The 17,073-nt window shown below is 39.6% G+C and overlaps 2 protein-coding genes across 2 annotated transcripts; both read right to left on the bottom strand.

Annotated features, from left to right (window-relative positions):
- Positions 1–1,181: 1,181 nt before the first annotated feature.
- On the bottom strand, positions 1,182–5,413 carry LOC115589434 (uncharacterized). The gene is made up of 5 exons (XM_030430274.1): positions 5,356–5,413; positions 2,338–2,844; positions 2,033–2,158; positions 1,904–1,947; positions 1,182–1,789 (listed from the first exon to the last, which is right to left on the bottom strand). Exons 1-5 carry the CDS (start codon positions 5,411–5,413, stop codon positions 1,670–1,672), a joined length of 855 nt encoding a protein of 284 aa, XP_030286134.1. The 3' UTR covers positions 1,182–1,669.
- Positions 5,414–8,480: 3,067 nt separating this feature from the next.
- On the bottom strand, positions 8,481–16,907 carry LOC115589435 (uncharacterized). The gene is made up of 5 exons (XM_030430275.1): positions 16,880–16,907; positions 9,671–10,363; positions 9,423–9,548; positions 9,297–9,340; positions 8,481–9,172 (listed from the first exon to the last, which is right to left on the bottom strand). Exons 1-5 carry the CDS (start codon positions 16,905–16,907, stop codon positions 9,053–9,055), a joined length of 1,011 nt encoding a protein of 336 aa, XP_030286135.1. The 3' UTR covers positions 8,481–9,052.
- Positions 16,908–17,073: the final 166 nt, after the last annotated feature.

Here is a 17,073-nt window from a genome sequence, read left to right on the forward strand (position 1 = left end):
CTCCACACAGAACTTGTCCAGGGTCAGGAAATGGGCAGGTAACATCTCTGCAGTCGCCTCACACCCCGGACACATACTGTTCAAGCTCCACCCCTCTGGTAGGCTATACAGAACACCGTACGCCAAAACGATCAGACAGAGAAAGTTTCTTCCCCCAGGCTGTCACTCTGATGAACACTTAACAGTCAGAGTGTCAGAAAAAAAACACTGTGCAGTAAATCTTGCCTGAGGTAAATACTGTTGAAATTCTGGCACTTCTTACAATTACACGATTTTTGCCTCGTACATATTTTGATTTTTCAATTATTTATTTTTCCTCTCCAAATTTAATGTTAAAAACCTATTCCCTGTACACTGAGTGCACATTTAAGTGGGCGTCAGTATTTGGTGGCCTGAGAATGAAACTCAAAAATCAACTGTCTTTTTCAGAATTTCTTTTAAACTTTGGCTACATACTGTTGCACTAATTTTCCACCTTCATGTACATACACCGGCTTGCACTGCCATTCCTGTTTCTGATTCCCAGTGTGTGTCTGCACTGTTCACTTTCTTCGTCAGCAGTTTGTTTTCTAAAGTCACCCATAAAACATACCTCCTGGTTTGGGTCGTCTAACCCCAATTCTATTTTCATAACAGTGGGTGAGCTGCATGTGGAGGAAGCATGTCGTTAATTATGTAGTCTGTTGAAACCAATGTGGTACAGAATGACACGGAAACAAGCGGACTGGAACAAAAAAACTTGAACAAAAAAACGCATAAGTAGGCCAGTATTAGAGTTTACAGGAGGGAGTTGATACCAGAGAATATCTCTCTGTGTGTTTCTCTGCAGGGCATGTGTGAACATCAGTAGACAGGAAGTGAAGAGCGACAGATAATTGAAGGCCTCCACTCAGATGGACAAAACTAATTCAAGTAAAAATGGGTCACCAAATATTCTTGGGTGGCCTTCAATGTACCTGGGCATCCGCCCAAGTAAAATATATGTGTGTGAAACACTGCTGCCACAGTTATCATAAGTCATGAATCGAATGAGACTGCGGTAAATTACATCTCACAATCACAATTCTTGTGTGTCAGCAGCAGTGATCTGTTAAAATGTGAAGTGAACCAGGTGTAAGTAGCATCATTAAGACCAATAGGAAGCATTCTTTTTATTTAATACAATATCATAACAACCAGCATCAAAAGCATTGAACATATTGGCAGTGCATCACAATGTTGTTTTTTTCATCAAGCAAGTTAAAATTGTCAACCAGAACAAGCAGTTATTGTTATATGAGTAGGTGGCCTGACCTCAACGGCATTTTCTACCACAAAGGACTGTATGGTAAGCTGACCAATGAGACTGCAGAACAGTTTGGATACAGGCCAATAAGTGTTGATGTGAGACAAAAAACAACTTACTGATAGTACAGGCATCGGGCTAGGTAATTTATTTACTTGGTAAAGGTTATAACAAGCGTGTTTTAAATGTTAAAGAATACCAGTGTTACCCACAGGTCTTTGAGGAAATACAGTGTGGTGTGCTATACGCAGCCATCGTCTATCTCGACCAGTCTTTCTACCTTGCTCTATAAAGGGCACACGCCTTCTCACATTGGTAGTAATTGTTGGTATTGAACGTAAAATCAAGTTTTAATGAAAAGGTAAAAATGAAACAGGTCCAGGTCTAGAGCTTCACACTGGAGTACACACATTCATTGTTGGTGCTGTTCCTTTGTCTTCTTGATCTGTTGGGCAGGTTGACACTTAAAGCAGCATAATGGAGGTTGTCTGCGTGTCTGTGACTCTGATAACAAAATATATAGAGGTTGATTAGGATATCGATCCTAGAAATATCAATAAAAAAATGTGTTGATTGTTTTTTTTATAGAAATTCATAGATTGTTAACATCAATATTACCTCTGGATTTGTGGTCGACGGAGCTGATAATCTTGCTTGAGATTCTGGTTGTGAAATACAGATATTGCTCTTTCAATCAAAAGTGACATTAAGCGAACACAAGCCATAGTGCCAATAGTGCCAAATTACCTGTTGACTGATAACTGTTTCTCTTCTTCATCTTGAACACTGAGAGAACCAGTACAACTACCAGGATGGTGGTGAATATCAAAGCTCCACTCAAGAAATGCACCAAGACAGGAGAGTCCATTTTGTCTGCAGAGACACCGACATCAGCAGAAGTTTGAGATTTTAACACTGTCTTCATCTTAAGTTCATTTTTGTAAGAGACCATAAATAGAATTTCATCACATCAGATTGTTTCTGTTTTTATCCTAAAATTACATTTAGGAAGTAACAATGGGCAATGATGAGATGGACTAACAGTTACTCACCTTGGAAGTCCAGCGTGGTCCCGTCTCCAAACAGTATGTGTCCACATGAGGCAACGGCACAGTAGTAGGTCCCAGCATGAGAAAGATTCAGGCTCTTCATTGGCAAGTTGTAGACACAGGTGTGTGTTTGTGTGTTGTCTTTCCTCTCACACTGATCATTCCTGCCTCCATGGGTGTAAATGAGTCCTGGATGAGATTCTGGAGAGTGTTTGAACCAGTAAACACTGTGTTCTCCATCACAGGTCCCAGTGTGTACCGTACAGTTCAGAGTCACAGAGCCTCCTGACTGGATGATCTCAGATGTTGACTGATGGACCCAAGCTGAACCCATCACACTGACAGTTTGGCTCTCTAATATTTCTAATGAGTGTAAGACACTACTTATGCAGTTGTAAGCAGCAGAGTCTGAAATATGCAGATCTGAGATATTCAGGTGATTTTTACCATCTCTTGTATCCAGTTTGAAGCGTGGGTTGTTCTTGAATTCACCATAAAAAGCGACATTTTCTCAAAACTCAACTCACCCATTATCCCCAAGAACAAAGATGTCAGATGGAAGAAGACAAGCCTCAGAGATGTCATTGTGTTCTAATCCTTGTGTTGAATGACAGAATCTCAACACCTTCTCCACCCTTCAGAGAGAAGACTGTGTTTGATTGGCCAGCCCGAAATGACTCTATATGAGCTATATAGGAAACATGGTCACATGTTCACTGCTACAAGTATCACGTTGGTAAGAATTTCATGCTCAGAGACAATAAATGGAAAACATCTACCTGAAATTGGATTTAAAATCACTGAAAAAATATTTGACCTGTAACAAATATAAACACTCGCACCAATAGAGTCCTGCTCCACTCCAATGGAACAGAAATAAAGTACATGATTTTGAGCAGATCGTCCAGAGTTGATACCATAATAATGATGATATGAAAAATGTGTTATACATTTTTACAAAATATTAATAATAACAATGCATTTTATTAAAAGGCGCCTTTCAAAGCACTCATGGACACCGCATATAAGAACAACAGTACAACAAAAACAGGAGAAAATTTAATGCAATGCGAATAAATAGATATTAAGAAGATGCAATTGCATAGTGCCAGGAGCTCGGCACAGAATTCATAATCTGCAGTCCTCACCATACAGGAGGTCGGGCCAGGTTAGGCAGGGTTGAGCTTCCAGGGTGAGAATAGTACAATAGAGTGGAATAAAGAATAGTCAAGAGTGTGTTTATATGATTAATCTAATACAGAGTAAGCCACTCGGAATAAGTGTGTTTTCAGGTGAGATTATGAGGTGTCTGCACAGTTACACATCCAGAGCTAAGCATTAATAGGGATAGTTTGTGTTCCCTTATTGTGAGGTAAGAGATGTGGCTGATGTGATGTTTACATGACTAGGGGCCTGGAGCAATTTAACAGCTGTGTGTGTGTGTGTGTTAAAGTTTAGCTGGAGGACAGGCCCGTATGGAGCACTAACACTGAATTTATCTCTCATGCCAGTTGTTTAGAGCTGACTTAAAATATACATTTCCATATAAGAATGAAGAGACGATCCTGTCCACTTTAGGCTGTAAGCGCCAAGGAGTGATCTCCGCAGAGTTAGATAATGTACAGAAGAAGGAGGCATGTCAACTTCTTTTTCTACTATTGGATAGATGGACCCTCGCTCCACCAAAGCGACCAAGAAGTAGGAAGGGGCAAGTGAATAGACTTTAAAAAAAGGCCTGCACCAGCAGAGAAAGGGGGATGGTTACTTGTAGATTTTCTAAGGTCAAAGTTTCGAGAGGATTTCTGATAGAGCAGAGAGCATAGCATTGGGCATCACTTTGCCACAGATTTGAGAATACCAGAGAGTGGCTGCACTGGTACGGACGCAGGCTTGAGATCTGTTTCAATAAATATTGCTCTATCATTCCACCCAGACTTGCCTCCGCAGATTCTTTTATGAACAAACTACACAACACCTTTGATGATGACGGCCCAGAAACTACAGTATGCTATTGAAACCAATGTGATACCAAATGACACAGAAAACAACTGGATGCACTCAAGCTTGAACAAAACAACGGCATATGTAGGCCTGTGTTAAATAGGAGAGGTGGTGTTACAATTAGAGTTTACAGGATGGAGGTGTTACCAGAGAATATCTCTCTCTCTGTGTTTCTCTGTGGAACATGTGTGGACATCAGTAGACATGGGGTGCTCTGAGGTTACTGCTTATTAAAAGGCAGTTTTTTTTCTCACCAATGTCACCAAGTGCTTGCTCATGGAGTAAATGTTGGGTTTCTGTAAATAAATTGATCATGGAGTATGGTTTAGAAAAAGGTCTGGAAAAGGTTTGGACAAGGTCATGAGATGACTTTTGTTATCAATTGGTGCTATACAAATAAGCAGTGTTTCCCCTATATGCATTCTGCATTGGAAAAATAAATTTTAAAAAAGACATGATTTTTGTAGGTTTAATATCACGTGCAAATGGTGAATTTAAGTTGCACACAGTAAAAGCACTACACCCTAAGTTATCTTGAAATCGATTATTATTGTCATTTGTTATTTTTATAATTTCTCCAAATCACTGTTTAAGTTGAGTGACTGAAATCCTCTTCATCCTATTCAAAGTCTGCAACAGGTGACTCATCCAAGCCAGACGTGATGCAGACAACAACATTTGTATAGTTAGGCAGCCTAACTTAGGTTATAATAAAAACAAGTACCATATAAATATCCTTTAGTTCCTTTAACGTCCCTGATTTTATTGTTAACCCCATGTTGTGAGCAAATTACTGCGCTTGTTGGATTAACATTACATTCATTAGACCCCAGTTGCTAGCTTGACTTAAAAGTTGCTAGCAGCTAACTACGTAAACTTGAGAGAGACGTCTGAAGTCCCCCTCAGACCTGCTGTCCACACTCCTAGGCAAAACGTTACTCTACGTAAACCACCGGGGTAAAGTTAGTTTTAGGTTGGACATTTGGTGGATATTCACTCGGGTGCCAGCCGCGACTTTACTGAGGTTCGCCCATTCTTTGCAGCAGGAAGATGGGTAGCTCACCTCGCAGAGCCTCATGCTGGATACTGATTTGGGGACTCTCATTAAATTACTTAGCATAAATATATTAATACAAAATAATTGCAGTTTTTGTCAATAGCTTCCATGTCATGTGACCGCCTGAGTCCAAACCAGCAGTATATAAGCAGCGGTACTTAAAATAAATTAGATTCAACAAATATATTTCCACATTGTGCCACTTAATTTGTTTTTTTAAGGCTTATGATAAATATCAAAGAAAATTAAGCTGAAAATTATCACAAATTATGAACTTTGTTTCTGCCCAGTTTAAGGCACTTTTGTACAATGATCTGGTCTCAGCAGATGCCTTGAATCTGTTGCTTGTTATGTCATTTGTAAGAATGAGACTCATGTTGTAAGTCTCAATCTGTCATTTTATTTGTATTTTTTTTTTCAAAAATCTTACCAGTAGTTATCATTTAAAGGGTTATTTTTCAAAAGTTTCTTACGGGGGGGGGGGCACAACCCTGTACCCCCCTAGTGTTGCTAGGTTACCGACTCAGAGCACTGCTGCTGCAAAAAAATCTAGGGGACACACTGCAAATAAGGACTGACTGAGTAATTAATTAAATGTGGTAGGCCTCCAACCAGATGGATAAAAAAAAGACAATGTAAACAATTTGAAAAAACAGTCAACAAATATACTTGGGTGGACTATAGGCAGGGACACACCGGCCCAACTGTTCGACATCTAAAGTGTTTGGGGAGACTCGGATGAGTTCGAGAACAAATCTGTCCGGTTCAGCTGCGTTGGAAGCTTTCGGAGCCACCTGGATGTTGTCGGCTCTGATTCAACATGTGAAGTCTGAGGAGGTTGGCTGTCGGTCGTCTGAGCCATTGGATACTCTGATTGGCGCTGTGCTAGGGAATCAGCGCGGTGTGTGGGAGGGACGGAATACTGTGTGCGCATTGTTTTTCTATGCACTCCCTTACGTCATTTCTTGTTTTCATGTTTTGGAGTACTGGCATGAGACTAGCTGTTCTTATGTCCGTTCAGGACAAATTAATAGAGAGGGGATTTATGGCTCTTTGAGGGGAGCCGGATCTTGGTGAACCGTTCCTTTCAAAGAGCCGTTCAAAAAACTGGCTCATTTGACTGATTTTTACATTTATTAAGTTTTAAGAAGCCAGCCTGGTGGTAACTCATTTTATCTTGGAAATAATCAGAGGGAGGTATGATGGGGTGAGATTTGTAACAAAATAATACAAAATTAGATATCCCACCAATATCTGAGTTTCAATTTTTCTGAAATATTGATTATAACCTCATTTGACATGTGTGGACTAGATTTTAAAGTCTGATCTGGATTCATTATAAATATTCCACAAGGTTGTGCCATATCACTCTGCTTTGACAGTGACGTCACTATTTTGGAATTACCCTTTGTACAAATTGTTTGTATGTGTGTAAAGCTACCATGACTTGTTATTCATGCAACACCGTGACCTTAACACTTACAAATAAACAATAAAAAACAAAGCACTACCTGATGTGGAGGCAGGGGAAGCACTAGCATTTTCAGTGTCAATGGAGACTTCATTGTCACTATTGCCTGAGTCAGTTGGCTCTCTTCTCACCTCTGCCACTTTTACTGTTGGGTGTTGTGTTTTGAAGTGTCTATGCAAATTATTTGTTGAACCGGACTTAAAAGAAATGTTTTTATGACAAATATTGTATTTTGCATTACTGTCTTCCACATGAGAAAAGTGCATCAAAATGCTGCTCCGTTTCCTTTGGCTCATTTTGTCCCAACGATGACGTCACGACACACGACAGTGACTGTCCTCCTCCTAATAAAGACTGCTACAGCTGCTCTGCTCTCCGAGACAGGGGCAGTCACATATTTCTGTTTTTCTATTTATTATTATTTTTTTTTTTACGCAAAGGCAACTCATGCTACATTTGCATATCTAATAAGCACCGTGCAGCTGGGCTGCGCTCCTCCCCATGTAACTTCCTGTGCCAGCTGGCTGCGTCCCTCCTCATGTAACTTCGCCTTATAACGTACCTGTATAACACCCAGTGTTGGGCACGTTACTTTAAAAAAGTAATTATTTATAGTTACCAGTTACTGAGTGAGAAACAGAATTACTCCACTATACATGTAACTAGTTACCAGGAAAAGTAACTATTGCGTTACTTTTAATTATTCCCCCTTTTGAGCTCGGCATTCATTTTAGCTACTCGGCATCCATGTATTTAGAAAATGTTTTCCTGCATGGCGGACCGACACCTGTTCTCCCCGATATTTTTGCCAGTGAGTGCTCTGAAGGAGTCTGAGTCAGCTGTTGATAACAGGAGCATGTTCTCAACAACATCTGGCCTGCTGTCATCAACAGTGTCAACAACGGTGCAGTTGAGAGATGCTTCATTAGTTTAGAGTTGCTTACAACGGACATAGACAAAAGAGATTAAAGTAGTGTCTGTACTTCCACTTTGAAAACGTTAACTTTCCCTCCGGACTTGCTATTGCAGCAGCTTACCTCTGCTAGTTTGTGTGTGTGAGGCTGCTGTGTGTATGTGTGGTTTGTGTGTAAACTGAACACAGCCTCTGATTGGCTTACGAACTCTCACTCTACCTTAGAGAGCCAATCACCATCACTTATGCAGTTGTCCCGCCCCTCCCTCCTCCCTCGCCAAGCAAAAAAAATAATAAAATAAAACAGCGTTGCAGTTCCGGTGGCTGAGAGCTGAGTCGGATGACAGCTCAATGAGCAGCTTCAGTTTGTAACGCGCCACATTTAATAGTCGGTAACAGTAGCGGCGTTGTAACGATGGAAATAGTAATTATTTAGATTACCCGTTACTGAAAAAAAAGTAACGCTGTTTATTGTAACGCTGTTTTTCCCAACACTGATAACGCCCAAGTCAAATATATGTGTGGGAACACTGCTGCCACAGTCATCTTAAGTCATGGAGTGAATGAAACTGTGGTAAATGGCATCTCGTTGTGTCAGCAACGGTGATCCGTTTAAAATGTGACCTGAACCCGGTGTAAGCAGAATCATCAAGACAAATAGGAAGCATTCTTTTTTATTTAATACAATATCATAATCAACAACATCAGAAACTTTGATCAGATTTGCAGCGAAGCAAATTAAAATTGTCATCTGGAACAAGCAGTTATTGTATAATGAGTAGGTGTCCTGACCTCTCCGATTGAAGGACGGCATTTTTGATCAAAGGACTGTATGGCGAGCTGACCAATGAGACTGCAGAACAGCTTGGATACAGGCCTATAGGTGTTGAGGTCAGAAGCGTCATTGCCTTTATGATAATATTTCTGTTTTCTTTATTCATGAAACAGCTGCAGGTTCATGAAAAACTATGTTATGAATGATGTCAGACAAAAAACAACTAACTATTGTTACAACAGGCATAGGGTAAGGCAAATTATTTGCTTGGTAAAGGTGATAAAAAAGCTTGTTTTAATGGCAAAAGAAGGGCCATTGTAACCCACATGTCTTTGAGGAGATACAGTCTGGTGTACTATACGCAGCCATCCACCCGGCCAACTCCACCAGTCCTTCCACCTCGCTCCATAAAAGGCACAGGTCTAGGCATTGGTATTAATTGTTGGCAGTGAACGTAAAATCAATCTTTAATGAAAAAGTAGTCATGAAACAGGTCCAGGTCTAGAGCTTAACACTGGAGTACACACATTCATTGTTGGTGTTGTTCCTCTGTCTTCTTGAGCTATTGGGCAAGTTGACACTTAAAGCAGCATAATGGAGGTCATCTGCATGTTCGTGACCCTGGTAACAAAATATGTACAGGTGGATTAAGATATCGATCAGATTATGTCCAGATAACATTTTGTTGTTTTGCAGTTAAAAGGTATTTTGATGGTAACTAATGGATGGGTAAGAAAAATCTCACCTCTGCATTTGTTGTGGTGGGAGCGGATAATCTTGCTTGAGACTCTGTGAAACACAAATAAAGCTGCTTCATTCACAAGTTATATTTAGTGGAAACAAGCTGTCAGAAAAAACAGAACCAAGTTACCTGTAGAATGATTACTGTTTCTATTCTTCTTCTTGAACACTGAAAGAACCAGTAAAACTACCAGGATGGTGGTGAATGTCAAAGCTCCACTCAAGAAATACATCAGGACAGGAGAGTCCACTTTGTCTGCCAAGACACAGGAATCAGAAACAAATCCTTACCATGTGTATGGTTTTCAGACCAACTTTGACAGAAGAGCAAGAATGACTTAAACAAATCAGAGATTTTTTTTCTAGCAAGTTACTTACCTTCGAAGTCCAGCTTGGTCCCGTCTCCAAACAATATGTGTCCACATGATGCAACAGCACAGTAGTAGGTCCCAACATGAGAAAGATTCAGGCTCTTCATTGGCAAGTTGTAGATACAGGTGTGTGTTTGTGTGTTGTCTTTCCTCTCACACTGATCATTCCTGCTTCCATGGGTGTAAATGAGTCCTGGATGAGATTCCTGAGAGTGTTTGAACCAGTAAACACTGTGTTCTCCATCACAGGTCCCAGTGTGTACTGTACAGTTCAGAGTCACAGAGCCTCCTGGCTGGATGATCTCAGATGCTGACTGAAGGACTGAAGCTGAACCCGTCACACTGACAGTAATACTCTCTGGAATTTCTAACGCGTTTGCAAAACAACGAATGCAGTTGTAAGCAGCGGAGTCTGAAATACGCAGATCTGAGATCTTTAAGTGATTTTTACCATCCCCCGTAACCAGTGTGAAGCGTAGATTGTTCTTGAATTCACCATGAAAAGTCCCATTTTTATCAAACTTGTAGAAGGTAGAGATGAGCTGTGGTTTCTGTCCCAGAGGTTGTTTGTACCAGTAAAGTTTTGCAGAAACATCAGCGTTGTAGAAACATGGCAAAGTCAAGTTGTCCCCAGTTTTTAACGATAATAAACCTCCATCTGGATGAACAGACGAGGACAACTTCTGAGCAGCTGTCTGAGCTGTAGTGAAATGAGAGACAGAGCAAACACAGAGTTACTCCTTTGTGGAAGAGTTCAGAATAATCCTTACATTAGACACATTAGTATGAGGAGTAACCATACATACATAAAAAAAACAAAAACTTGAATACTTGAATCAACAAACTCAACTCACCCATTTGCCTCATGATCAAACATGACAGATGGAGAAAGACAAGCCTTAGAGATGTCATCGTGTTCAATTCCTTGTGTTGAATGAGAGAATCTCAACATCTTCTCCACCCTTTAGAGAGAAGTCTGTGTTTGATTGGCCAGCCTGAAATGACTCTGTATGACCTATGTAGGAAACGTGGTCACATGTTCACTGCTACAAGTATCGCGTTGGTAAGAGTTCCATGTTCAGAGACAAAAAATGAAAAACATCACCCTGACACTGGATTTAAGATCACTGAAAAAATATTGGACCTGTATCAAATATAAACACTCGCACCAATACACAATAAGAGTTCTGCTCCATAGTCGGCAACCATCTGCCATCTAATGATTAAAAAGAAATATTATATGAGTTGTAACCGACATGGCATTCTGTGCTGTGTTGAACACATGGTTTTATGGATATTAAAAGTCTTAAACCATGATACAAAACAATGAATAATTTATTTCACAGTATCTAATTGCATGAGTCAATAGGACTCAGAAGGTTTCTAATGCTTTAAGTGCCAGAACCAAAAGTCAATTTACCTTTCATGTACAGTAATAGGCAGGCAGAGCCAGTCGCAGGAAAAGTTCAAAAGTTTTTTTCTCTCTCTTGTTCCTGTTTGACTGTGAGCTATTCTAACTGTACTCTAAGTAATAAAACTGGGTGCTGGTAAGAACTCTGTGTTTAGATGTTGAAGGGTCTTTGGGTGGATCTGTGTGAGAATGCTAACACCTTTACAGCCCACTGCAAACCACAATGAACACTGCACTGACAGATATTCAGTGAAAAAAGGTCAAGAGTCTGCAGCCATGCCAGCAGCTCTTTGAGACTGTGCTTTCAGCTACATGCTAACATCAGCATGCTAACATGCTCACAGTGACAATGCTACCATGTTGGTGTTTAGTAGGTATCCTGTAAAAAAACTGCTTAGCACTTTTGTTTAGAGTGATTACATGCTGACAGTTGAAAATTACCAGTAGGTAGTCAATGAGGCACACGCTGATTCAAGTCACATTTGGAAACTCACATGCATTTCCTGTAAATTCTACCTCTCCATCAAATGCTTACACAAACTCTAACCTTAACCACTGATCCACAGATAAGCTTTTGCTCAACTGGGGACAGGTGAGCAATTGTCAGAAATACGCACACGATGACACACTAATTGAAACAGCTACGTTTGTCATAAAACATGAGAAAGTGAAACTTTACAGTCTCTCTGATTGGAACTTCAATTTATTTTGAAATTAATTCCAATTGTAAAGTCTACAGTACAAGATCCACATTTCTCAAGAATCCATACATTTTTCTCAATTGTATGAATCTTACTTAATTCGTATAGCAAGTTGGGACTAGATGAGGAAATTTTAAAGCTGACCTATTATTTAATCTAATGTCATAGTTGTGTACTTTTTCCTGACTCAATTAGGAAAGGAGACACATAAACTTCCAACAGAATGGCCAACAAAAAACATGTTGTAGAATGTAGAAACCGTCATGGTACAGCATGACATTGTAACAACCAGGTGCACTGAAGCTTGTATAAAACAACGGCATACAGTAAATATGAGAGGTTGCATGACGAGCAGTACTTTAAAGAAGTAATGTGATATCAGAGAACATCTCTCTCTGTCTCTGTTTCTCTACAGAGCATATGTGAATGCTGTAGAAGTTTATTGATCGCAGATGGTGTCATTCCCTCGGAGTAAAATTAAAAGTAAGAAATGCTAAGATGCATAGGCGGAAATCCCGGGGGGGACAGGGGGGACATGTCCCCCCCTCCAGTAAAGCTGTCCCCCCAGAATAATTTGAGACACAATTCATATTTTTTGAACAATGCAGTAGCATTTATTGAAAGCACAATGTAAGCAGTGCTCATTATAGTCGCGCGATAATGTGCTATTTACATCTTTAAAGATTCCACCCCACACTCTTTCCAACGGGTGGAGCTAGCAGCTGCAGCAGGGTGTGGACGGAGCCTGCTACTCACACCGTGCTTCGCGGGGTAAGAGGTCTATACAGACATAGTTACATAAGTTACAACAACACACATCCCTTTTACAAAAAGCGCCAGGTCCAGGCTGTCTGCAACATTTATCCCGCATTGTTCAAAAGCCTACTCAATTACGAGTGCTGTTAAGATAAGTTAAAAGCTACAGATAGTGATAGTCACAGACAGAGAGGAGAGGAGAGGGAGAGGAGAGGACGGGACAGGACAAGAGCAGTAATAATTATTTTTGTCATTCTAAAACACTGTCTGGATATAAATGTCAGAATCAGATATTACAGACATTTTAGATTTATTTCCAGGAAGGTTTTATCCAGTCATCCAGAGTTAATTGTCTTGAAATATGTTCAGTTAACTAGTAGATACTGTATCTACTTTGTTTTTAAAACAGATTTTTTCATTTCTGAGTCAAATGTTGCAGTCTCTGTCAATCTCCAATTAATTTATCACAACTTAAAGCCCCTGTACGGAGTTTTTAACTGGATAGGCAAAAGTCTCTGGTTTCTGCTGATGTATCTCTGTTACCTACAACAGCAAATGAGCCCATCAGTGTGAAGATACGCTTTTTCTAAGTAGTCTAATTCTATACCTCTGAAAGGCCTTGGTCGGGTCGGACCACTGACAAAACGATTTACAGCAGTCAGACCGGAACTGACGACACTCAGCATATCTGTTTTGTTGCTACGCTAGCCAGTGCTAACCGAGCTAAAACCTTTGTCATGGCTGATAATGAGACAAAGAAAGAAAAATAATTCGAACCGAAGACGAACGAAAGGCCGAGAGGGAATCCGATCGAGCTAGGGCTACACACGGATAAACATTGGCGATTCCTTCGAGAGATGGAGAGAGTTGCGGGGCTTGAAGGGATTCAAGTCGGATCCAGAAATTGCCCGATTCCTCCTAGACAGGTATGTAAATTTTATTTCATTTATGAAATGTATTGCGGGACGTAGTTTACAGCAATACATGAATTTATATTGTTACAACAAAGCTGGCTAACGTTACCACTAGATTAGCTCTTGATACTACACTCGTAAAAACGACAACAAACTTCTTAGATCACGCATCCATTTCAGCTATGTGTATCAGCCCAGCCGACCTGCAACGATGCATCGGTAATATCCTCTGTCATTATAAATGATTCGGTTTCTTACTTAGAACAAAACATCCATCACAATCACTATGACTTTGCTGTAACGCTAGCTCTGTAGCACCGTGGGTAATATTTATAGCTGGGAAATTGCAGCGCAACAGCAGCATTACACACAGTGACAATAGTGCAGTCTTTGCATGTTTAGCCTATGTCACAGACATCACGGTAATACAGTTAGCTTACAACGTAAGGTATTATGTTGGCAATGCTACTGCAGTTTTTTCCAATGCTGGGTTATTGCACTGACAATAAAATATTACTAAGGTAAGTTGACAACTAAACTAAACAGTTCTACTACCGAGTTATCTAAACTGTTGGTTGTAGGCTTACTGAACTTAGATGTATGCCTGTGTAAATTCTCATTTGTCCAGGTCAAGGCATGATTAAATTACTTAGAGAGAACTTAGATACAAGTTTTAACATTACTTTGTTTCACCGGCGGCATATTATATTACATAGAAATACAAATAGACACATTACCTCATCCATATGCACGCTGCAGATAGCTGCTAAAAAAAAAAAAGTTTTCAAAGCAAGTCCCGTCTTCTTCCCGACGTTTCCAAAACAAATCTACACGCGCCGGCCAGACAAACGTCTTCACGACAGTGGGCGCTAGGGCTCATGGGAAATGCGGTCTTCATTCCGTCAAAACACCACCGCTTTCGTCCACCGGGGCCGCCAAAATCAACACTAAATGAAAAGTCTGTACAGGGGCTTTAATTAATTTTCAACAGATTTTTTTAGCAGTATTGTCACAAGTATCAGATCCTATTATTACACATGATATTCATTCTGGAGTTGTACACATTTGACAGTAAAGAGAGAGAGAGAGAGAGAGAGAGAATAGCATAATCTGATATCTTTCATCTGGAAAAAGGCAGTTATCTGATTATGAGAAATCTGATAAACAAACTTAGATGTTTGCCTGATAATTAGTTTATTGATTGCATGTGTACATGTTAATTTGATTTCAGTCATTTTGTTTTAAATCTAGACATGTGCAGGTGGACTCAGCCAGTGCTAAGAAAGGTCTTCTGCCTGCCTGTTGGAGAGATAGAGAGACTAAAGCCTCAAATTGCGTTAAAAGATGCTGTATAACAGACAGGCTACAACTTTTAGTCCTTGTCCCCCAATAGAATTATTCTCTAAAATGTTACTGTTTATTGTCCCCCCCAACTATGAATTGGGATTTTCGCCCCTGCTAAGATGGGTCACCGAATAGTGGCCTTCCCAAGTAAAGTCAATGTGTGGGAAACACTGGGAGAGCAATGAATTGAATGGCACTGTGGTAGATGACATCTCATAGTGACAGCAACAGTGTAAACAAGGAGGACCTCCATGATTCAGTGCAGATGATGTTGTGAATGGCATACTGGTTTTGTTTTTGTTCAGTTTTGAAACTGAGACTAGCGCTACATCTGGAATCCACCTTGAATTTTTAGTTTTTGAACTGACCTAGTTCAAAAAGTCCTTTAAGTTGGATGTTGTCAAAAGCAGATTGTAATCAGATGAAGGCCTCATTTGTGGTAGAGCAGATGGCACACAAGATGTCAGCGTAGAGATGGTCCTTGCAATTTTCGCTTTTAAAATTACTGAAAGTAGAGGCTGGGCACTAATGTCGGTCCTTACTGGATCCTTCATTTAACATCTTGAAAATTGGTTTGAAACCTTCTGAAAATAAATCCGATCTGAACCAGGTTTGAAAGAGAATAATCAAGACCAAGAGAAAGCAGTGCATGTAATAAAACATCATTATCAACAGCATCACATTTTCCTTTGCATATTACAGGAATAAGGTAAAGTTGAATTGAAATGTACAAGTGAAGCAGTAATAACAGGACAGTGTGTGTACATATATGTGTATAAATATATATATATATATATATATATATATATATATATATATGAATATATATGTATGTATGTATATATATATATATACATATATATATATATATATATATATTCTTAGAGCTGTGAAATCACAGATCTGTATGGGTTTCTAATACATTACTGCCAACTGTTTTTTAATCACAAATATTGATTTTTCGATGTAATGGGTCATTTTTATATGAATAGGTTAAAAGACCCATGTTTTCCAGTGGAACTACTCACCTTATTATTTCATGAATGACAGTGACAATGACCACGTACTGTAATTCTCTCTCTCTGAGATGTGCGTTTTCACACATTTTTAGATATAAATGAAACTGTTGTTGTGATCAACTTTATGTATCTGGACCACATAATGAAGTGATAAATGTCAATGGCAAGTGATTTTAACAGTTATTGTGCTATGAGGAGAAACTAACGTAAACTAACGAAAGTAACGTTGTGAAATGGGTTTGTCAAATTTTAAGTCACTGGTGCCATTTTGTAAATTCAGCTTTAAGTGCAATTCATTTAGAAGTTTCCTTCCTCTTAAAAAGTGTCAGTTTCTTTGCAGCATCCCTGTCAAAGCCTTTTTCGCCGGATTCCCTTAAAGAAAAAAAAAACAACTACATTTTTAAACACGTTGCATTAGGAGAAACTGTATAAACGTTCTGAAACGCTGTCAACAACACATTCTCCACTATTTCAGCTTACTTGTTCATTGAGCAAATATTATACGTGAAGAAAATGTTTGTGTATGAAACAAATCAGTTTTTTTCGAATGATGTCGCTATAGGCCTCCATCTTCATAAAGAGTTGGGCTTGACGCATTTGATGCTAACCATTGTTTGCGCTATTATTTAATTTATCTGTTTCAGTATGTAATAATGGTTAAGGTTGCTTATAATAGAGACCCCCACGACCCTCATGTTGTAACTCCAACCCTGATAATGTTTTCACCATGTCAGACAGAACTCATGACCTAGCTAGGCGGTTATAAGCTGCATTTCTCCATCTGTATGTGATGTACTTTCCGCTGAATGTTTTGAGAGATTGCAGGTTTTTTCCACCCTAACATGCAAAAGACTTGTTGCACTTGTTGCTCGCGGGCCCGTTACCTTATTTCAGTACCCATCCCTACTGTAGACTGTATAACACAGTGCTTTGACAACAATCTAAACTATGAATGTTCACAATATAGTGTACACTTCAACAGATATCTATTTTTTCAACGTGTGCCTTCTTTTAGGTGGCTAAAATACATCTTGCTGTTGGTGCTGTTCAGCAGTATAACACTCCACTTACTTGTCGGTGTGGCGCCCTGCTTCTCCATGTCGGGGGGAGAGCTGACTTCACCTGCTGGTAATACACTGACCAGGGATACATGCCTCATACAACCTTACATCAAAAGACCCATACTATCATTTTAATTTTCGCTGTACTACATCTATTAGGCTTCCATTCAGAGTTTTGATCAGAGGAGGAACATCAATGCTCCA

The sequence above is a fragment of the Sparus aurata genome, chromosome 10, assembly GCF_900880675.1.
Source record: "Sparus aurata chromosome 10, fSpaAur1.1, whole genome shotgun sequence".
Taxonomy (NCBI): domain Eukaryota; kingdom Metazoa; phylum Chordata; class Actinopteri; order Spariformes; family Sparidae; genus Sparus; species Sparus aurata.

What these genes read in the sequence shown, in the direction of transcription:
- LOC115589434 (XM_030430274.1), bottom strand. Translation starts at nt 5,413, where the DNA reads ATGAGGCTCTGCGAGGTGAGCTACCCATCTTCCTGCTGCAAAGAATGG. An exon ending in CAAAGAATGGGCGAACCTCA is followed by an intron (nt 2,845 to 5,355) that starts GTAAAGTCGCGG and finishes TTGAGTTTTGAG; the next exon opens with AAAATGTCGCTTTTTATGGT. An exon ending in GACCACGCTGGACTTCCAAG is followed by an intron (nt 2,159 to 2,337) that starts GTGAGTAACTGT and finishes GTGTCTCTGCAG; the next exon opens with ACAAAATGGACTCTCCTGTC.
- LOC115589435 (XM_030430275.1), bottom strand. Translation starts at nt 16,907, where the DNA reads ATGGAGAAGCAGGGCGCCACACCGACAA. An exon ending in GCAGGGCGCCACACCGACAA is followed by an intron (nt 10,364 to 16,879) that starts GTAAGTGGAGTG and finishes ATTTCACTACAG; the next exon opens with CTCAGACAGCTGCTCAGAAG. An exon ending in GACCAAGCTGGACTTCGAAG is followed by an intron (nt 9,549 to 9,670) that starts GTAAGTAACTTG and finishes GTGTCTTGGCAG; the next exon opens with ACAAAGTGGACTCTCCTGTC.